This window comes from Asparagus officinalis, chromosome 4, assembly GCF_001876935.1.
Source record: "Asparagus officinalis chromosome 4, Aspof.V1, whole genome shotgun sequence".
In the NCBI taxonomy this organism is placed as follows: domain Eukaryota; kingdom Viridiplantae; phylum Streptophyta; class Magnoliopsida; order Asparagales; family Asparagaceae; genus Asparagus; species Asparagus officinalis.
Genome location: NC_033797.1, coordinates 55,933,365 through 55,957,274, shown reverse-complemented (window position 1 = coordinate 55,957,274; position 23,910 = coordinate 55,933,365). Strand labels below are relative to the sequence as shown.

The window sequence follows — 23,910 nt, the reverse complement described above, 5'->3', positions numbered from 1 at the left end:
ACCTTATTGGCAAAATCTTAAAATCCGCCACAACTTAGATGTCATGCATATTGAGAAAAATATATGTGATAACATAGTATCAACTCTCCTACAAGATGCAAACAAGTCGAAGGATGATCTACGGGCGCGCCAAGATCTGACTGCTTTGAATATCCGAAATGATTTGCAAGCTCAAGATGTTGGACTTAAAAAATTAAAGTTGCCTCCGTCTCGTGTTACACTGACAAATGAGCAGATGCAACGATTTTGTGAAATTCTCAAATCAGTAAAGTCTCCGGATGGTTACTCTGCTAACATTTCAAATAATGTCCAAGTGCAAGAGCGAAAACTCTTAGGTCTGAAGACCCATGATTATCACGTTCTTCTCCATCAATTGCTTCCTGTTGCAATCCGTAACAATATGGATAAAGAAGCGTCGAAGATTATTATTGAGTATTGTGGGTTTTTCAGAAAATTATGCTCTAAAGTCATAGATGTAGATGAATTTAAAAAACTTGAAGCTGAGGTCCGAGTTACTCTATGCAATATGGAAGTAATATTCCCTCCTTCTTTTTTTACGGTTATGGTCCATCTTACCCAGCATCTTGCAAGAGAGGCTAGAATCGCCGGACCTGTTACTTATCGTTGCAGGTATAAAAATTAATTAATACTTTAATATATTTTACCAATTATTAATTATCTAGCTAATAGTGATTAATTTGTTGCAGATGCGGGTTATTCATCACCTGGCCCCTCTGATGCAGTACCAGAACCATCCCCTGATGCAGGTATTCAATATTATAATGCTCAATTATAATGGTTAATTAAAAACTATATTAATGATTCTCCTTTCTTATGTAGGGGATACTTGGACACCGACATATCCATCTTATACATTCCACACGGACTTGCGGCCAAAGACACAGGACTATCTTAGTTTACCTTTACCTCCAGCCTCTCATAAGTCTATGGCTGACGCAAGGAAGTACCATACACGTGCTGCGAGAAAATTAGAAGAAATGCGTGAAATGATTGAGACACGAAAGAAGGTTGCACTCGCAGCAAAGGAAAGAGAGATAGCGAATGGTAAATTGTATAAATACTTTTAATTTTCACATTTGTATATTATATGATATATTATCATGTTATTATTGTAGGTGCTAAGAAGGATCGTATCGAGAACAGACGTGGCGGAGGTAAGCCTGATTCTAAACAACCGCCAAGAGGAATGAGGGCCATTATTAGGTGGAATAGTTCTAATTTGCCCGTTGGTCCATGGTCGACCCGCTTGAATGCATATATTGGGGTTCTAGTGCGTAGAGCGACCATTATCAACCCTTATTTTCAATTTCGAGAACTACCATGGAGCGCATACGAGGCGATATGGACAGCGCTTATGGTAACTACATATTGCTATTACTTTTTATTTATTAATAATTAGTATTTGATATTAAATTATCTTTCCTAAATGTGTATGTAAATCTACAGGACTGCTTCTGCCTTGAGGACTTTGAGGGGGCTTGGAATTATGTGTTCAATGTTAAGGTTGAAGTAGTTCTCAAACAATGGAGGCATGAGATCAAACATGAAACCTATGACAGGTATGAGGAGGACTGGCAGAGGTTTTTAAACCTCGACGCCCGAGTTGACGAGGTTCATTTCACAGCTCTCCTCATGTATTGGGACAGCGATGCCTCCAAGGTTAGTTTCATGAAAATTACTTTATACTTTTAAGATATTAATTTATTGCATATTTGCTAATTTTTTTCTTTTAAAAAAGAATAAATCCACGAAGGGGTCAGAAAATAGAAGAAAGAAGCTGCATGACCACCACTTGGGCTCACACTCCTATGCCAATCTGGAGGATGTTTATTGTCAGGATACGGTAGATTTCCGTCTAAAGTTTTGATGAATTTAATGATTAGTATGATTATGAGTGTGATAATATATAATATGACAGGGAAAATCATTAATGCCAATACACTTGAGGGCGAAAGCGGCGTATGGCATTTTCCGTGATAGATATAGGGGTGATGAGAAGAATCGAGATAAGATCAAGGCAAATCTCGAGTTGGTGGTGAGAGTTATACATATCTTGAGTAGTATTATTAATTCCATGAATTAATTATATATTTGTGCTTTAGGAGGGATTTGAGGCTGCATCCAAGGAGGCTGCAACTGTGTATATGTCGCAGCAGGAGGAACAATCTGAGCCGGACCCTCACATGCTTTCTGCAGAGGACAACATTACTCTCACACAGCATTTGATGGGTCATAATAGGTATGGATGTAGAAAATTTGAATCAATTTGAATACTACATTCCTATTTATATTTTTTTATCATTATTAAATTCGAGATTAAAATTTAATATTTATTTCTCCCTAAACATAGGAGAGGGAGATATCATCTGCATGGTGTTGGAGCTTCACCCGGCGTAAGCATGAGGTCATCCACAGCATCCTCCACAGCATTTACATCCATGAGAGCAGCCCCGCCTCGGTTCCAGGCTATGCCATTTGTCGCACGTATCTCTGCATATTTGCTTGACAAGATTGACTCGGAGCTACATATCCAGGTGACTAATGAGATGACAAGAGTTGCGCTGACGGCGAACTCGATGGATGATCTCCTGGGGTATGTCATGCAATATTTAAGCGGTGTGATTCCTCATGGCGCGTATGGTGGTGTTATACGGATTATAAGCTCGCTTGGCGATAATTCCGGTGCTGGTCAGAGCAGCACTCAGGTACCTTATTTTTTTCTTAAAATAATAAATTCATTTATATTTAATATGTATTAAACACCCCTTAATGATTATTCAATTGACCATTCAGAGTGGAGATATTGGAGGGAGCAGCACACGTTCTCGTAACCAGGATAGAGATACTGCCGACGACGACGACCGATGAGGTTTATGAGGTTTTTTGTGGATTTTTAATGCAATGAACAGCTTTATCTGTTATAACAATACTTATATGCGTGTTGGATGTTATAACAATACTTATATGCGTGTTGGATTTGTTTATTATGCTGGAATTGATTATATTATGGCTGGATCTGTGCATTATGTTGGATTTGTATATTTTTGGGTTTGAATGGAAATGTCTAAAATCTTGATTATATTTGGATGGTTGGATGTATTCATATATACAGTATTTATTGTATGTATTCATGTATTGGTGTAATTGTACAGGGAAATACAAATTATAATATATATTTTTTTGCTGGAAAAAGAGCAATCTAGACGGAATTCCGTCTAGTATGAACCAAACTAGACGGAAATTCCGTCTAGGTTGTAATAATCAACCTAGACGGATTTCCGTCTAGGTTGGTTCAGTATAGACGGAATTCCGTCTAGGGTCAACCTAGACGGATTTCCGTCTAGGTTGATAACCTAGACGGTTTTCCGTCTAGGTTGTTAACTTAGACGGTTTTCCGTCTAGGTTAACAACCTAGACGGAAATGTAACTTCCGTCTAGGTTGGTTTCCGTCTAGATTGATCAATCTAGACGGAAATCCGTCTAGTTTGATCCAAACTAGACGGAAACAGAATAAACCAATCTACCTAGACGGATTTCCGTCTAGATGATCCAACCTAGACGGATTATAGACCAACCTAGACGGAAATTTCCGTCTAGGTTGGTCGTTTTTCTACTAGTGGTAAAGCACTCTTCACTTGGTCATTTTTGAGATAAATCTCCTTAAATATTTTAAATAGACGAAAGCCTTGAACTTTTAGGGAGTTTGCACGAAACCCCCTAAACTTCTTTTATCCTACTAAATTCTTTAAGTATTTTTCACTTTACCTTTCCAAAAGAACATCAATAGTCTAACATGTGACCATCTTATCCTTTTGTTCAGTTATATAAATTAGGAAAATATCTTTCAATCATTAAAAAGTTACAAAATTATCTTTATTATTATTATTTTCGCCAATATTTTTATAGTTGAGGGTTTTACATTTTGTTACCACATCCTTGACGTATGACATTTTACATTTTACAGTGCCGCTTTATAAGAGGTTAAGGCGAAAAATTCTTCCAAAGGGTTTAGCAAAGCAAATAATAATAATAATAATAATAATAATAAAATTCAACAGTATTATGTGCATAGCCCTCAAAGTTCAAGGGGTTTTTACGGTACTGCAACAGTTATGTTGTCTCAGAAAACGGCATAATTCTTTTAACTTGAGTTCTTAATTTCAATTATTATTAATCCATTAAGGGAGCAATCTTGCACATAAATATGCATGTGCATGTCAACATCTAAAATCATTCTCCGCGTGTCGTGTATATATTTTGATGGATGACGATTGATGATTACATAAAGCTGTCCCTATCTGCAAAATATATATATTTATATGTATATATAGGCTTTAATAAGTTAGTATTGGAAGTGATCAAAGCACACCGCACGATATGACTGCATTAACTCTTCCTTTTGCCTAGTCTCGACCGCATGATATGACTGCATTAGCTCTTCCTTTTACCTAGTCTCGAACCTTTACTCGGACACTTTTTTTGCTTTGAATAAAGTGAATATTGTTTCAAGAACTTGAATTTGGGAAGTCAATTGTGATTCAGAATCCTCTTACTTTTGCTTTTATGCTTAAGCTTTTAGTTATTGAAAAAAATATGGTTCAGCTCATTCAGTTCATCTATAGCCTAATATTATATGTATTTGACCCAAAAACATAACTTTACTCCTCCTCCAAAAACTATATTTTACCCATGTCTCCTGTTTTAACCCTCTCCACCCACCCAAAATCACCATTATTTCTCCTCCATCAAAATGCATCCTCCTTCTTCCTCCTTTTCCTCCTCTGTCCTCATCTTAAAATCCAAGCGTCAAAATCTTAACCTTATCAGCCCCACCTCCTTCTCCTCATATTGCAATCACTTCTCCCCTGCCGCCACCTTCGACCGCCTCATCCTCATTCCCTCATCCTCTTCTCCTGCTCTTGCCTCATCCTCTCCTCTTCTCCAAACCTTAATTCTAACCCTACCCACCAACCCTCTCTCCTTTCTCCTCTCCTAATTCTTCTCCTGCAAGTGTAGAAACCCTAAGTGCAAGTGCTTAAAGAAGGCGCTAGAGTTCGATGTCCAGATTCAAACCGAGGATTGTGTGAGGGAGAAGGGGTGGGGTAGAAGGAGATCGAAGATCTATCATGGAAAGGTGGGCAACAGGGGAAGAGCCACGATTATGAAGTTCTATGTGCCGAGCTGAGGAAGATGGCATCAGTCAATGGCCGGATTGTGCTACTATTTCGAGCGAGGTGTGGTTTCCTGCTAGTAAAGTTGGAGGCTCGGGGGCCGAAGAAGGGGCCAAGGCAAAATTGGAGTCTAGGGTTACGGTTTTCGCACTTCAGGATAGTTGGATGCAATAAATGTGTTTGATGAAATGCCACATAAGAATTTTGTTGCTTGGAGCTCTGTTATACTATTAAAGCTTGAATTCATCTAAAGAAGAGGCTTAAATTACTATGATTTTTATTGTTTTATTTTTTGGTCATTCATAGGATACAAAATATAGTGTTGATAAGCAATTACATATAATAATAGTAGGGGCGGTTAGTTAGGTGCATTTTAGTAGGTGATTTTTCTCCTGCTATAGTGCGCCTCTGTCTGGTTTTCGAATAAAAAAGAAGAAGAAGAATGGAAGCAAGGGGATCATCAATGCTACATTAAGAGACTCGATCTTTGTCTATCCTTCCTCATTCTCTGCGGGTGTAGCCGAGGGATCTGAGGGATCAATGGAGACCAATGAAGCTCAGGAAAGCAATGGAATAGTGAAGGAGGTACGAGCTTCTTCCAGGGAAATAATGGAGATGGAGAGTACATGCCCTAAGGGATCTGAATAAAACTAAATCAATTTCAGAACCAAGCCTGCTCAGATCAGATCCAGTTCTTGATCGTCAACTAAGTAATACCCCCAACTCTACTTCTTGGGCTGATGATGTGGAAGAAGAGTTTGCAAATGATTTAGATGAGTCAACGACGGTGATTGATGAGGATCTTAAGATTTTTACCCCTTTTGAGAAGATGAGGGCTGAGAATAATAAGAAGATGAGGTCTGAGATCTTGAGATTTTTACCCCTTTTGTAGCTCAATCCACAAGAGAGAAGATGAGTGCTAATAGACTCAATCTGAAAGGGGATGATAATGGCTATGCAGGAAATTTAGGACAGCATGATGAGGTTAACAAAGGGGAAGATAGAAAATCCTTTCTGAGTCTCTTTGCAGATAACAAAAAGCTAGGAAATGGACTAACTCTAAATTATATTCCACCCTTTCCTTCCGTTGCTGCTACTTTCTCTACTGAAGAATGGAGGGATGGTGAATAATATTGGAAAAACTCTTTGATAGGGCATGCCATAGGATTGAATGTCAAATTTAGATCTATGGAAACATACATAAGCAAAGCATGGGGTAGGATATCAATTCCTAAGATCTCTTTGCTCAAGCAAGGGGTATTCTTATTTGATTTTCAATCTGACCAGTAGATGAGAGAGATTTTGGAAGCTGGACCTTGATTTTTTGGCTCTAGACCTTTGGTTCTTAAGGCATGGTCTATTGAGACTGAAATGGAGAAAATACAGGATTACTCCTATCCAATATGAGTTCAATTCCCTAACCTAAGACTCAATCTATGGAGTGCTGTAGGCATTAACAAAATTTCAAGCCTTATTGGGTTCCCTATAACAACTGACATGCTTACTGCAACTAGACAAAGACTAAGCTATGCTAGAGTGCTACTTGAGGTGAAACTTTCCCTGAAGGAGCCATTTCTAGACACAGTTGAAACCAAAGGACCAGACGAGAAAAGTTACAATCAGAAGGTTATCTATGAACTTAAGCCTAGATGGTGTTCAAATTGTAATATTATTGGTCATGAAACTGATAATTGCATAAGGTAAAAGTTTAGAAAAATGTGGATCCCTGTTAATAGAAAGGAAGAGAATAATGCACGGACAAATGGTGCATAGACAGGTCCTCTTGTTTCTGAGCATGTATTTGGGCCAAAATTGGTAGATAGTGCTGAACAGGTTGTGAATGCACCTGAGGTGAATACATAGCCTCAAAAGAAGGGAGATGGACTAGATGTTGGAAAAGTACAGGATACACAGGTTGAAACTAATCTAAGGGATGTTGCCCCACCTGGTAAAGGAAAAACTTTTGCTAGCTCTCCTGAAACTGGGAAACATAGAAAGGTGAATGCTGCCCCACCCGATAAAGGATAGAAAGGTGAATGCTACCCCACTCGATAAAGGAAAAACTTGTGCTAGTTCTCCTGAAACTGGGAAACATGCACAACAAATGGTGTCTGACATTCAGAGTATTAGGCTTGGAAACTCTGGATTGGCAAATTTTCACCAATTTTCCATCTCCAATAGTTAATACATCTGGATTTACAAATGTTAGTAGGCCAAATGTTGCAAGGAGATTAATAGCAAGAATTCCAAGAGATTCAATTCAGACATCTCAATTCTCACCTCTGGATCAATAGGTCTTTGATTATGAACCCTGCTATATTGATAGGGGTGGAGGGTACTAATGCACTTAGCTATTTGGAATATTAGGGTATTTAGTAAATCCTCTAAACACTTAATTATGAAGAAATTCATTCATGATTACAAGCTTCCCCTTATAGCTCTCTTAGAAACAAAACTTTCTAAAGAAAAAAATGGAAAAAATAGCAAAAAAAAAAATAGCGAAGTATTAGGAATGGACTTCAAATATTCAGGAAGCAGGCAATGGGAGGATATGGCTTCTTTGGAATAATGACATACTCACAATTCAGTGTGTCAATGTCTCTGTACAATACTTGACATGTTCAGTTCAAGAGATGGCAGGTTTTCATGCTTGATGATCGTGGTTTATGCTCTTAACGAAAGAGAGGCTAGAAAACAACTATGGCAGGATCTTCAAAATTTTAAACTAACTGTTGATTGTCCCTGGCTGGTAGGAGGAGACTTTAATATAATTCTCAATAATGATGAAAAGCTGGGACGTGCACCAACTTCTGATGCTAATACTGGTGATTTCCAAGGTTTTATTTCCTCTAGTCAATTGATGCACGTTAAGACCACTGGTTGTTTCTTCACTTGGAATAATAAACAAGAAGCTGATGCAAGAGTATGGAGCAAATTAGATAGATTCTTGGTCAATGATTTATGGATCCTTCAATATACCTCAAGTCAGGTAGATTTCATGATTCCAATTTGCTCTAACCATTCACCAGCACTCCTAATAGTTAGAGATGAAGATTTTCAGGGTAAGAAACCTTTCAAGTTTTTCAAGTTTCTCTCATACTTTCAAGTTTGAGTTCCTCTCTATTGTCAAGTCTGTCTGGGAGCAGGAAATAAAAGGATACTACATGTTCAAACTATATTCCAAGCTTAAGATGCTTAAACCTTGTTGGATCTTTTTATTTAGATGATGTTTTAACAAACAATTTACTACTAATATTGTTTGTCTAGTATTTGTCTTTTTCTATTTATTGTAGACAACAATGAATTGGAGGATGGATGGAATCGAATTTCAACGATCATATCTAATGAAGGTTGGTAGAATATCTGTATGAAGCTTTGCTATTCAAGTTAAAGATTGAAGTTCAAGCTTCATCTGCAAGTTTACTAAGACGAGATTATTGAAGACCTTCATCAAGCTTGGGTAATTTAGTTTAGATTTTATATTATGTGTGTTAAGTACTCTAAGGTTATACATGTTTGTTTTCATGTGGATAAGTTATTTTAGTTTAGTTTAGTTATATAGACATGAAACAAATATACATTCATATTCATATGTTTTATTTTCTATTATATTTGAAAAACTATTATGTTTATGGATTGCAGACTTGTTTACACTATTTTTATGTCTTGCATAAGTCTCTAAATCTATTCTAAAGTATTTCAAAGTTTTGTTTAAGGCATTTTGACAAAATCAAGTTTTCAACATGCTCATACTTATGTGATTTTGTAAAATGATGATATTTCACAAATGTGAAGTTCTTTTTGAAAACCAGTTTTTGTAACATGTTCATTTTTATGTTTACAATTGTTTTCCAAAGTTTTATATTTTTTGAATTTATTTACTATTTTTAAAGGTACTTTAAAAATTAGTTTTATTCAAAATAGGCTGATAAAGTATTATCAGTCGACTAATACATGTATTCAGTCGACTGAAAAAAATACCTGGAATAGTTAAAAGTTTCTGTTTTTATATTGATCGACTGGCCAGTCGACTGATGAGGTTATCAGTCGACTGATAAGGTCGCCAGTCGACTGATGAGCTGGAAAATACCTACAACGATCAACTCATCAGTTGACTTATGAAATCCATCAGTCGACTGATACTGTAACGAGTAGTTTTTTCCAGTCTGTTTTAGTTTTGGGTTTTTGGTCTTTTTGCATTGTTTTCTCTTAGCTTTAGGGTTCCTATAAATACCCCCACATATCCTCCGTTTTATTTACCCAAGAGAATTTTAAAAATAAGTTTAAGGGTGTTTAAGTTTGGTTTAAGTTTATTTTAAAAGAGTTTGTTTGTGAAGAAACTTTCACAAGAGCAAGAAGAGATTATCCTTCGGTGTTTGAGCTTTCTCTCTCTCTCTCTCTCTCTCTCTCTCTCTCTCTCTCTCTCTCTCTCTCTCTCTCTCTCACTCTTGTCTTTTATTGGAGAACTTTTCTAAACTCAATCTAGTTTTGCATTTATATATAATTATTTGATTATTATTTTTCTAAGGTAGAGTTTATATTGAGTTTAGTTTGATTTTGACTTATTGAATCTCATTGTTACACACACCCACTTGAGCTTTTAGTATTTACATACATAGTATAATTTGGGTGTTACACACACCCACTTGAGCTTTTAGTATTTACATACATAGTATAATTTGGGTTGTGAGAGATTGTAACATTGAGTTGTGCTTAATTGAGTTCTTATTTACATACATAGTATAATTTGGGTTGTGAGAGATTGTAACATTGAGTTGTGCTTAATTGAGTTCTCGTCTTGTTTAGAGAACAATCATTTGTTATGAGCTATTATTATAAGGTACACTTTGTAATACACTTGTATACCGAGAGGAGTATGTGGTGAGAGATGAGGTCGTCCCAAGAGGAGTGGGGTAGGTGGTAATACCTAGAGATAGGTTGTAATTCCTAACACTTGAGGGAGACACAGGCTAGAGACCAACACTTAAAGGATGTAAAAGTTTGATTGCAAGAGTATGAGATTGTAAAGTTTTTGGTGAACTAGAAAACCGAGTGTGTATAGAAGTTCCGGGTTTTAAACGGGGTGTGTCGTGATAGTGGAGATATCCTCGAGGTGAGGAGCGGAGACGTAGGTCGTGGGGACTGAACTCCATGAATATATCGTTTGTTTGTGATTGTATTGGCGTACTTATTTTTATGTTCATATCTTATATCACCTTTGTATATTTCTTATTGTTTATGTTGCCCACTATCTAGTTTAAATTGTTTATCCTTGTGTTATTTGTATATCCTTTTACGTAAATGATTCATATCTCATTTGCTAGGATATATTTGTTAATAAATTTTAAATTGACATAAGTCACATTAGATTAGCGTAAACCCTATTCACCCCCCTCTAGGGTACTTTCAATTAGTATTATTGCACTTCCTAGTGGCATTGGGTACTTTCAAACTTGTTCTCAATGACATAAATAAAAGGCACTTCATGAATATAAGTGAGCAGGTGTTAAGAGCCAAACAAGAGCTATATGATACTCAGAACAAGTTGAGCATTGATCTATTCAACCCTCATCTCATATCTAAAGAAAAGGAATGCTTAAAGAAATACACTTCACTATCACATTGTGAAGAATCCTTCTTTAGACAAAAAGCAAACATAAAACTGACTGTGCATGGAGACAAATGCTCTCATTTCTTTAACTCAATCATGAAAGCTGGAAGACATCACAACAAGGTGTTATCCCTATATACTAAGGATGGAAATAAAATCTCTGATATGAATACAATCATTATTGAACTTATTGACTACTACAAGAGACTCTTGGGAACTTCGAGGAATACTCTTGAGCCTGATCCATCTATAATTGCCGATGGCCCGATTCTCTCAACAAGTCAAAGAAATTTACTAGGTTCTCCTGTCACAAGGGAGGAAATAAAATAAGCTGCATACACAATGTCTAATGATAAAAGCCCTAGACCTGATGGATTTAGTGCATCTTTCTTCAAAACTGCCTAGAATGTTATTGGTGATGAAATGTGCAAAGCTGTAGAAGAATTCTTTTGTTCTGGTAAGCTCCTTGGCACCTTTAACTCAACCTCTATTACTTTAGTGCCTAAAACTCTCAACCCTAGATCTCCGTCTGACTATAGACCAATCTCTTGTTGCAACTGCATATACAAAGTTAAATAAAAAATTATGGCTGCCAGAAGTCAGAGTATTATTAGATATCTGATTGATGATGCACAAAGTGTATTTGTTAAAGGAAGGCTTATCTCTAACAATATTTTGCTAGCCCACGAACTCATCAAGCATTATGGTAGACGGCATGTCTCTCCAATGGTTGTTCTCAACATTGATTTGAGAAAGGCATTTGACACAATAAGCTAGAATTTCATTAGGTCCATGTTGACAGGTTTGGGGTTCCCTAATAACATGATTACATGAGTGATGGAATGTATCTCTACTCCTAAGTTATCTTTATCACTTAATGGCTCATTGCATGGATATTTTGAGGGAGCTAGAGGATTGAGACAATGGGATACATTATCTCCTTATTTGTTTGTGCTTGGTATGGAATACCTATCCAGAAAGTTAAAGACACTTAGTACTGACATAGTGTTCAAGTACCATCCAAAGAGTGCTAAAATGGGAATTACACACTTGATATTTGCTGATGATTTGTTACTGTTTTGTAGAGCAGACATGGACTCAATAACTAAAATGAATAACTGTCTTCAAGAGTTCAGTAGAGTTCTAGGTCTGGAGGCAAACTCTAGTAAAACCTTAGTATTCTTAAGTGGGATTGAAGATAGCTCAAAGGCTCAGATATGCACATATTTAAACTTCTCAGAGGGCTCTCAACCAATGAGATATTTAGAAATGCCTTTGATATCTAAGAGACTCTTTTACCTGAATTGTTCACCTTTGATCTTCAGAATTTTAGAGCAACTTTAAGGCTGGCAATGTAGGAAAAACTTATCATATACTGGGAGAATTCAACTAATCAAATCTTTTATCTTGGTGATTCAAATCTACTAGACAAGTAACTATATTCTATCAATCAATGTATTAGAAAAAATTGATATGCTATGCTCTGCTTTCTTGTGGGGGAGCAAATTTCATCTTGTTTTCGAGACTGAGGTTTACAAGGATAAAAAGTTAGGTGGGTTGGGTCTCTTTTCTACTAGGAAGTGGAATTATGCGGTAGCTATTAAGCTGTTGTGGATGATACACGCTAAAAAAGATCTATTGTGGATTAAATAGGTGCATGACAATTACTTACAACATTTGGTTATTTGGCAGATTCAACCAAAGAAAAATAACTCGTGGATGTGGAGGCAGCTTCTAAAGGTGAGGGATATGGTAATGAGAAAATTTGGGAATGTGCATAATCTGCAAAGAGTCATCAATGGCTGTCACAACAATACCAAAATTCAGATTTCTTCTGTCTATAGTGCTATCTCTCAGTCTATAGCTGTTGTAACCTGGTCGAATACAGTATGGAGAGGCTTGCACTATCCCAAGCATTCAGCGATCCTATGGCTTGCAATTCTCTCGAGGCTCCTGACCAAAGATAGGCTGTGCTGTATGGGAATACCAGACATCATCCAGTTTGTCCTGTGTGCAAACTCTATTAGTCATATGGAATCCTGCAAACATCTATTCTTTGAGTGCCGATATTCATCTTATGTTTGGAAAAAAAGTGATGGCATGGTTGGATTATACATGGAGATCATGCAGCTGAGATCATGTAATAGAATGGCACATTAATAACTTGAGGGGTTTTGGATTCATGAAGAAGATAAAGAGAATGTCATTATCAGGGACAATTTACTGGATATGGAAGGAGAGAAACATGAGGATTTTTCAGCAAAAAGTTCGAAATCTTAACCAATTAGTCAGAGAAGTGAAGATCTCAATCCTTTTAAAAGTTCTTAATGAAGATGTTCCTGATCATTTGAGAGGAAAAATTGAGAAATTGTAAGCTTTTTATGAGATTTTCAGGTTAGTTGGTTTGATTGCCAGAACATCTTCTAGTAATTTTTGATGTACTCTCATTTTAAAAATTGGTAAATGAATAAAATCTTTTTATTGACAAAAAATAGTGTTGAGAGGATTAGTCTTCGTATAAATTTTTTTAGTTCTATTAAACTTAACAGATAATTAATTTCGTTAACACGAATTAGGTAAAGTTATATCATTCTTGTTAATGTTTCGAAGTACCAGTTAAAGGTTCGAACATATCTATTAAAGTTAGGTAATGTATATTAACTAATCAAACACCTGTTAAGTTTATATTATAACTGTAAGGATTATACACTACATGTTAAACTTATTGCTTACTTATTAAGATTATGTCATACATGTTAATTTTATAGTGTATATTTTAAGTTTATACTATAACTTAAAGTGTATATTTTACTAATTAATTTTGATTTAAATATTTTCAGATATAGTCACATAACCTCCAATGTTGCAAGATTTTGAGAGGAATCATGATCTAAGGGGACTATAAGATTGAGAGGAAATTTGAACTAATACATGATATAGTTAACTATACACTTGGATGACTAGCATTTGGATAATCATGTTTTTGTGACTATTGCTAACATGTATTGAATATAGCAAACTAGTACATGATATAATTAACAATTACTTGATATCAAACATGAACATACAAAGTTTAGGATGACCAACACATGGATAATCATGTTTTTGCGACTATTGTTAACAGGTATTGAATATATTAAACTAGCACATGATATAGTTAACAATTACTTGATATTAAATGGGAACAAACAAAGTTCAACATGTATATAATATAGCTAACATGATATTGGATAGAGTTAACATATACTTGATATAGTTAGCATATACTATATATAGTTAATGGATACTTAATATAGTTAACAGATACTAGATATAACTATCAAATACTTGTTATAGTTAACAACTAATGGATAAATTTAATAATTAGTGTTTAAAAATAACATGCGTTGTGCAAATTTATTAGTTACGCTGTAAACCTACATATAGCGAGTTAAGTTAACATACAACAAAGTCAAACATAAGAAAAAGTTATTATCAATCAACAAGGCTCAAAATAACAAAGCCTAGTTCAAAGTTTAAATAACTTAGTGTTGAACCGAGGAGGGGGGGGGGGGGGGTGATTAGGGCTTATGATAATCTAATCCGATTTTATGCCAATTAAATTAATAACAAATTATTCCTTGTAAAAGAGATATATCACATATCTTAGCAAGGCCAAGAAAATAACAATATGAACAAGGGATATATCCTAGCAAAGAGATATAGGCAATGTATGTGCAATGATATATAAACTCAAGGGTAAACAATCTAAACTAGATAGTGGGCAATATAATCAACAAGCAATATACAAAGGCGATATAAGATATGAACATAAAAATAAGTGCGTCAATGCAATCACAAACAAACGATATGATTACGGAGTTCGGTCCCCACGACCTACGTCTCCGCTCCTCACCTCGAGGAGATCTCCACTATCACAACCGGGTTTTCTACGTTTACCCGAATAATGTTTACACCTCACAATATGGTTTTCTAGTTTACCGAAAACTCTACAACTAACACACTCTTATAATCCCACTCTACACCCTCTCAAGTTTTGAACTAGATGTGTCTCCCTCAAGTGCTTGGATATAACCTCTCTCTAGGTTCGTCAACCGACGCCACTTTTCTTGGGACGATCCCCGACTCTCGCCTCACACTTCTCTCGGTGTACAAGTGTATTACAAAGTGTAACCTCACAATAAGGCTCAATATAATAAATGTTTGTTCTCTACTATGGATGAGAACACAATGAAAGCTCACACTCAATTATTACAACTCTCACCAACCCAAATATACTATGTATGAAAATACGATAAGCTCATGTGGGTGTGTGTAACAATGAGAGTAAATAAAATCAAATCTAAACTCAATATAAAAACTAGCTTTAAAGAAAGATAATCAAATAACTATGCAAATGTAAAGATAGATAAGAGTTTAGAAATCTTCTCAATAGATCAATAGGTGGAGGGAGAATAGTTGGAAGCTCAAACTTCAATAGATGATCTCCTCAAGCTCTTGTAGAATTGATTCACAAAACCGAAACACTCAAATGCTTAAAATCTTATAAACACACTTTAAACAAACTTAAACCCTTGTTAAACTCTTGTTTAAAAACTTCTTGGATGGCTTTGAGAACTGAGATCAATGGGGTATTTATAGCCTCCCAAAATCTCAGCCAAAAACCCCAAATAAAAGACCAAAAACCCCCAACAAATCAGAAATCTAATTCTGTATGAAATATGAGCATTGGGCGATCGGCAGTTGACCGTGGAAAAATCACGGTCGACCGCGAAGGTCATTGAAACTGAGAAAACAATCAAAACAGGCTACGGTCGACCGCGACGGTCGACCGTGAGAACTTACAGACTGACGGTCGATCGTCACGGTCGATCGTGAAAGTTTCTGCTAGCTCCTCAGGGAAAAACATAGGCGCGGTTGATCGTGGCTGTCGACCGCAAACTGATATATGAAAGTGACAGTTTGAAAATAGTTTTTCTGATTTAAAACCCTGTTTAAAATATCAAATAAATTCAGAAAAATATAAAACTTTGGAAACTAATTGTAGACATGAAAATACATATGCTACAAAAACTGGTTTTCTAAAAAGAGTTTTTAATGAGAAATATCATTATTTTGCAAAATAGTCCAAAACATAAAAATATAAACATATGAATTTTGACATTTTGGCTAAACCATATTTTGAAACTTTACAAAATAATTTTATAGACTTGAAGAAAGATGTAAGCTATTGTTATGAAGTCCATAAACAATGAATATAGTGTTTTATCAAAATACACATATAATACACTAAAACATGATTTCATTGAACTAAATAAAATTGATATTGATGAAATCATATATATGCATATAAGTATGAAACTAAAATATGTTTTCTAATTATATTTAATTGTTTCATAGTAAAACTTAAAAACTATCAAACCAAAACATATATGTATATATATATAACTATATATATACATGGAAACCAATAAATGTGTGTGTGTATATTATATTGATCTTAAGGTATTAACACACATAATATAAACTCTTAAACTAAATTACCCAAGCTTGATGAAGGTTTTCAATGAGCTCAACTTGGTACACTTACGGATGAAGCTTATAATTGGATCTTTAACTTGAATTGTATAGGCTTCAACCACTATTCCACCAACCTCCATTAGATATGTTCGATGAAGCGTAATTCTATCCCTCCTCCAACTCGTTGTTTGCCTAGAATAAATACGAAAACACAAACACTAGACAAATAATATTAGAAGTAAATTGTTTGTTAAACATCATCAAAACAAGAAGGCCAACAATTAGGTCCTTCAACTTAGCAACAATTCTAAGTTCACATCTTCAAAGAAGAATCAACTAGATAAAACATCTCTAATTAGAGGAAAGCAAGGACAAATAGTAGTAAAATATAAAGATAAAAATAGTAGAATATCTTTCCTTATAAGGAAAATCCTACCTCCAATGAGCCCACATAGCCTTTCTGAAGAAACTTCTAAATGATCGGGTTACTTAAGATCCAATTACAAGTAAGTCGGCCCCTTAAGACATGAGTGATCAAAGAGTCCACTAACATCGAAAGAGCTCAGTCGCCTTTGTTCCTTCATGTTCATGCTCATTAACCACAATTATAGTGTTCTATAAAATAAAAGTTTTGTGAGTCATTTCATCAAACAAGTGGTGAGCAACAATCACAATCCACGAATACGTCACTATTGTAGTCGTTCTCCACCATTATTTAGTAGAGTTTAGAGGTAGAAAGAGTATGATCAAGGGAGAAGAAGATGGTGGTCAGGTCAGAGGAGGAGATCTTGTCGTCGACATTAGAGTCAATCTTGTAGAGGACACACTTTGAGGTCAGTGGTGGTGGATTGGGAGGAGGGGATCGACGAAGGAGGCATTGGTGAAGCTGGAGGTGGATGCAGGTTTAGATCCAAGTGAGAATTTGGATTAGATACAGCGGTGATGGAGGAAAGGTACAATCTTTCCTGTTAGAGGAGGGGTTGGGGGCTGTATTTGGAGAAGATTAGGGTTAGAGTTAGAATTAAGAGAGGGGAGGAAAGGAGGGAGGAGCAACCATGAAGGTTAGAGTTAATGTTAGGATTAGGAGAGAGGAGGAGAGGAGGGAGGAGCAACAAAGTTAGCAACGATGCTAGCGATGGAGGTAGGGGACGAGGATTTAAGGAGACGATGGGGTTGGAAGGAGGAAGAGAGAGGAGAAATCTTACCATGGTTGTGATGTTGGCCTTCTTGTTTTGATGATGTTTAACAAACAATTTACCACTAATGTTGTTTATCTAGTATTTGTGTATTCCTATTTATTATAGACAAACAACGTAGTTGGAGGTTGGATGGATTGCGCTTCAACGATGATATCCAAAGGAGGTTGGCGGAATGTCGGGTTGAAACCTATACAATTCAAGTTAAAGATCAAGTTCAAGATTCATCCGCAAGTATACCAAGTCAAGCTTAATTGAAGATCAAGATTGCTTGGGTAATGTAGTTTTAGATTTTATATTATGTGTGTTATATACTCTAAGCTCAATATCTATACACACACATTTATTGGTTTCTTCGTATATATATATAGTTATATATATATACATAAGTTTTGGTTTCTATGCATATATATAGTTATATATATACATACATAATTTTTGAGTTTTCATGTTTATAATATGAAATCACATATTTCATATTTACTATTGTGTTTTTGAAAACATTGCATAGAATATGCAATTTTGTGAAAATATTGTATTCTTAGTTTATAGACTTCAATATCAGTTTATACATGTTTTACTAAGTCTATAAAAACATTTCACAAAGTTTCAAAAGTTGGTTTATGTCAAAACATCAAAATTCAAGTATCTCATATTTTCATGTTTTGGACTATTTTGTAAAATGATGATATTTTTCATTTGGGAAGTCCTTTTTGATAACCAGTCATTGTAGCATGTTTATTATCATGTCTACAATCATTCCCCAAAGTTTTACATTTTTTGGAATTTATTTGATATTTTTAAACAGCGTTTCAAAATCAGATGTACAGCTTTCAAAACTGTTTTTCAGTAGTATCAGTATTCGGTCGACCGCACCGGTCGACCGAACCTGAGGTCAAAAGTTCCCTGGCCGACAGAAAGCTGTCGGTCGACCGGTCCGGTCGACCGATGAAAATTTTCGGTCGACCGACGAATTTTTCGGTCGACCGACGAGTGTTCCTTCAGCTTCCAACGGCTAGTTTTTTGACCGTTGCCTTGGGGCTGTTTTGTCTTGTGGCCTCATCGTTTTTGGCTGAATTCTTGGGAGGCTATATATGCCCCCATTGTATTCAATTCTATGTTTGAATGAGAATGTTTTAAAAAGAGTTTTAAAAACAAGTTTAAAGAGTTTTGTTTAAGGGTTTAGTGTTTGTTTAAAAAAGCTTTTAAGCATTTACAAAAGTTTGATTTGTGGAAGTTTTCTAACTCTTTTCTCTAGCAATTTCATTATTGATTTTCATATTCTTATTATTGCTAGTTTGTTAATTGAGTTAGATTTTATTTTACTCATTGTTACACACACCCACATTGAGCTTTTAGTATTTACATACATAGTATAGTTGGGTGGTGAGAGATTGTAACTTTGAGTTGTGCTTTCATTGTGTTCTCATCTATTGTAGAGAACAAATTTATATTTGTTACATTGTGAGTGTTGTAAGGTTTTCGGTGAGCTAGAAACCGAGTGTGTAGTGAGGTTTTCGGTGAGCTAGAAACCGAGTGTGTAGTGAGGTTTTCGGTGAGCTAGAAACCGAGTGTGAGGAGTGACGTTGATCGGTGAGCGTTGAAAACCGATACTGTGAGGTGTAAACGTTATTCGGGTGAACGTAGAAAACCCGGTTGATAGTGGATTTCTCCCCGGGAGTGGGGAGCGGAGACGTAGGACGGAAGGTCCGAACTCCGTGATCATATAGTGTGTTTGAGTGTGCTTTGGCGTTTCATATTTATGTTCATATCTTATATCGCCATTGTCATTAGCTCATTATCTATATCATCTACTATCTTGTTTAGATTATTTACCCTTGTGTTGTTTGTATATCCTTGCATATATTTCTATCATATAGGATATATCTCATTGTTCATATTGCTTATCCTAGCTCATATATCTTGTCATATTTCATACTTGCTAGGATAACTTGATAATTATTTTTAATTGGCATTTAATCGGATTAGATTAGCATAAGACCCTAATCACCCCCCCTCTAGGGTCTAACATGTGATACCCATATGAGAGAGAGAGAGAGAGAATGGTATTTTTGGGTTTTTAGATTTTTTTCCTCTCTCTGTACTTAGTTTGTAGAGAAATAAGGGCATTGACACAATAACACATTGTATTTTGGTTTTATACACAAAGATGAAAGTACATGGAGCTGAGGCACATCAAGTTTTCATATTTGGTGCATTGGAACAATTTTTCCTTGAACAAATGATAAATTTCTTTAGTGAAATTGGCATTCATTGCTAACCGCAGGTGACTATCAAAATAAATAGAAAACAACACTGTAAAGAATGCCACAACATACGTTAAAATTTTATATGAACATTTCGCACCGTGAGAAATGCTTCGGATCATAAAGATGTAAAAAATAGAGACAGTTTGATATTTCACTACGTACCTCCTTAAGTGGCTCGAATTACCCCACGTTCTGGCTCTTGTGGGGTGTTGACAGCATTAAAATGTATTGTAAAAGATCTATTTTATTATCAAATTTTTTCACCAATGAAAATTTTTATTTCATTACCTTATGATCAATTTTAAATCAGCACAAATACTAAAATCCATACAAAGAATAAATAATATATAAGTATAACTCGGTAACCGCCTAACCGGTCTCAGACTCCTTTCGAGCTAGGTCCGATTTTAATTTCAACATTTCCTCTCCATTAAGTTGCGGACGATTTGCATCCTAGTTGGCTCGTGGAGATTTCACCCACCTAACCAACCAGACGTTTAATACATAAATTAATAGCTAATAAAGGTTTAAATGGCACTCATACACTTTATTGTTTCACTCTTATAGCACTTAAATATCCCAAGTAATAAAACATAAAAAAAAAATCTACGTTGGCAGCCATTTGAATTAGACTAATGGTGTTAAAAAACTCAATTGGACCAAAATGAGTCTCCTTAGATTTTGGGAGAAAGGTAGGTGAACTAGTAAATACTATAATGAACGAGGTAAAAAGCATTGAATTTTCTCATATTACCAGCATGTGGGAATATTTCAGTAAATATTCTCATATCTAGTTAATAGAAGTTAGTAATTTACATAATTTTAACAAAGTGTATTTTTTTGAAACAAATAAGGTATATAAGTGTCATTTAGCCTTAATATAATTTACGAAGCAGTCTCTTTGTTATTAAATCGAAATGAAGATAATCCAAATTCCAAAAGAAAACGAACAAGAACATGCCCTGAAACTTTTGTTTCTGACTGGCAATCAGGATAAAGCAAAGTTAGCTTTACCACTTAAATAACTCCATATATAGGAACCAACATACACATATATTTATATCCCCATGTTACTTTCAAGCTTTATCCCCCAGAAAACTATGAATAATGGGAGAGTATGGGATTATTAATAGAAATTAATTAGAGTATATTATTAGTTTAGTCTGTAAAAGGAGGACAAAAATTAAAGTTGTAATTCGCATGATATTACATTGTAGTCATCCAACAACAGAAAGCATCTTATGTCATGCTGTATTTTTTACCCATTAATAAAATAAAAAATATATATTAAAATAGCACTTCAAACAAAACAAGAAAAACAAAAGAAAAAAAGAAAAAAAAAGAAAAATAACTATCCTTCAACGTGGAGCTACTAAGTAATTTTATCCTCAGAAATCAAGAGAGATGACCAGTTATGTTGGGGTCCGCGTCGAGGAACCAAACCAAACGCCGTTCGAAAAGACAAAACCGATCAATCAATGCACAAACACAAAACACTAATTTTAACGTGGTTCAGCAATTTCCTACGCCCACGGGGCAAGAAGGAGATGAAGTTTTTCACTAATAGAGAATAAGAGTATAAATTGAGATTACAAATCACTCGAAGGAACAAACTAATCTTTTTTCACTAATAGAGAATAAGAGTATAAATTGAGATTACAAATCACTCGAAGGAACAAACTAATCTCACCACAAAGCTCTTAATCTCTAAGAGTATAAATTGAGATTACAAATCACTCGAAGGAACAAACTAATCTCACCACAAAGCTCTTAATCTCTTCAAATAAATTCTAAACAAATAGCTCAGAAAATACCTCTTTTCTGTGCTCCAAATATCCCAAACTTAAGAAACCCTAGAACGTGTATTGGTATTTATACCAAACACCGAAACCCAATAAGAACAAGAAACTCAAACTGGGCCTGACACGAGTCGCGATCACCGCCATGGTCGACCGCGCCAAACGACAGAACCTGAAAAATGCTTACATGGTCTGGCGGTCGACCGCGACAAACGACAGAGCCCAAAAATCGACTACAGGGTCTCACAGTTGACCGCGACGGTCGACCGCGCCAAATCCAGACACAATCCATGAGCCTGTGCACGTTCGCGGTCGACCGCGCAGCTCCTAAACTGACTCCTACGTCCAAAAACATGTTCTTCGCCAAATTTCTTCGCGGTTTCTTCAAGTTATATGATCTTCACCTTTCTAAAGGAGCTTTACATTGTCTTCACTAGTCAGCTATTATTATAGAATGAGCACTCATTGGCCTGCATGATTAATTAATTAATATTAATAATACATCTGAATTTACTTTTCCTAACTTTCTATTAATAGTAAATCATCCTTGCAAAATGATGAGCGCTCTCTCTCCCTCTGCCTGCCATTCGTGGATAGATACACCTATATTGTGTATAACAATTTATAAAGTCTTCTGCTTTTTTGTTAATTGGTACATGGTCCTACGATGTGAGTCAAGAGTTGTGGCCAACATCCAACTAGTGATTGATGCGATCCAATAACCCCTATATTTTAAGAAAAGTGACCAATTAATTCAAGTTAGTGGAATCATTTGGAGAGAAGGTGTAACCAAAATTTGTTTGTTTAGCAATAATACATTAATTAGTTAATTAAATTCAAGAAATGGGAGAATGTTTGAACATTTTGGCCTTTAGATAATGAACTCGGTCTTGACGTCTGAAAAATATTGAAGGGCTGAATTTTTTTACTGTTGTATACTTTCTATACGGCAATACTTTATGCTTTGTTTGTGAGTTTAGTAAGGAAAGAGACGGAAAGGTAAATAATGGAAAGGAAAGATAAGAAATAAAAGTAAAAAGATAAAATGTTGTTTGGGAGTTTAGTAAGGGAACGGAAGTAAATTTGTTTTATCTTGTTTGAGAGTTTTAATAAAGAGGAGGGAAATGACTAAATATGTATAAAGTTACATAAATACCCTTACATATTGGATGTGAGTATATCTAAACCATTGATTTTAATTTCATAAGGGTATAATTATCTTATCATATTGTAAAATTTTACATTGATTTTCATTTCATTCTTTCCCCCCAAAATTGGAGGGGAGGAAAATGGAAGGAAATTTAACCTTCCATTCCATCCTCTAACCCCTCAAAAAAACTCTCAAACAAGATGAAATTAAAATTTCACTTTAACTTCCATCCATTAAACCTCCATTCAAACAAGGTGTAAGTGTCTCCTAAATTTAGTAAAGAGAAATTATTATAGAGCTCAAATCTAAATAAGCAACATGATAGGTTGTATTATCACATCACGGTTGTTGAATTAACCACTTAACAGCTAGTGTGAGTTTAGGTATATATCAAATTAATTGTTTTCAATATAGTTCATAAACATGTGATTTAGAGATGGATACTCTTAGATATAGGGGGAAAATATATTATCTTTCATTATTTGCGAAAGAATTTTTAGTTCAAATTTATTTGTGAAAGGATATGATATCCTTGTTTTTTTTTTTTAGAGTGAGAAAGTCTTTAGTCGAATTAAATACACAACCTAAATGCAAGAATAGTTCCTATTTCAAATTTTTTTCAGTAGTCATAATTCATGATTTAAATTTCATTTCTTTGTAGAGACCAAAATATCACTTTTGATATTATGACGAGCAAGAAAAGCAAACTTTTTCCCCCCAACAGATGATAATTTTTTTCATGAAAGAGCACTAATCAAAGCCCAAAAGCCAGTATCGTTCCCCTTCATCTCACCATCGCATCAATACAAAGAAACTTACACTAAAAAACTAACAAACGCACATTTTTTTTCTTCTTGTTTATGCAAGAACACATTTTTAATCGTCTAGAAACATAACAATGTTTTGCCATAAAAAATTGGAGGTTTTGTGTGTAAATACAACAGTTCTAGGAAAAACAAAGAATTTTCATTTATTATCAATAAGGTTGGTGCCAAAATCTTTAACGCCAAACAGATCCACTGAAAGCGTTTAAAAAAAGGGAAAAAAAAAGAAACACATCCTAAATTCGTCAAACAACAATAACAAAAAAAAAAAAAAAATTTCTCAAATCAAAATTTGTGTAAAAAGGCTCTCTTCGCAACCAAAGAACAATAATTATCAATACATGACAA

General features: G+C 35.1%; 1 protein-coding gene across 1 annotated transcript; it reads left to right on the top strand.

Annotated features, from left to right (window-relative positions):
• Positions 2,398-2,978, top strand: LOC109835961. Its single transcript, XM_020403924.1, has 2 exons — positions 2,398-2,726; positions 2,815-2,978. Exons 1-2 carry the CDS (start codon positions 2,421-2,423, stop codon positions 2,887-2,889), a joined length of 381 nt encoding a protein of 126 aa, XP_020259513.1. The 5' UTR covers positions 2,398-2,420; the 3' UTR covers positions 2,890-2,978.

Coding starts and splice junctions, on each gene's coding strand:
- LOC109835961 (XM_020403924.1), top strand. CDS start 2,421: ATGAGGTCATCCACAGCATCCTCCACAGCATTTACATCCATGAGAGCA. Junction 2,727..2,814: donor CTGGTCAGAGCAGCACTCAG/GTACCTTATTTT, acceptor TTGACCATTCAG/AGTGGAGATATTGGAGGGAG.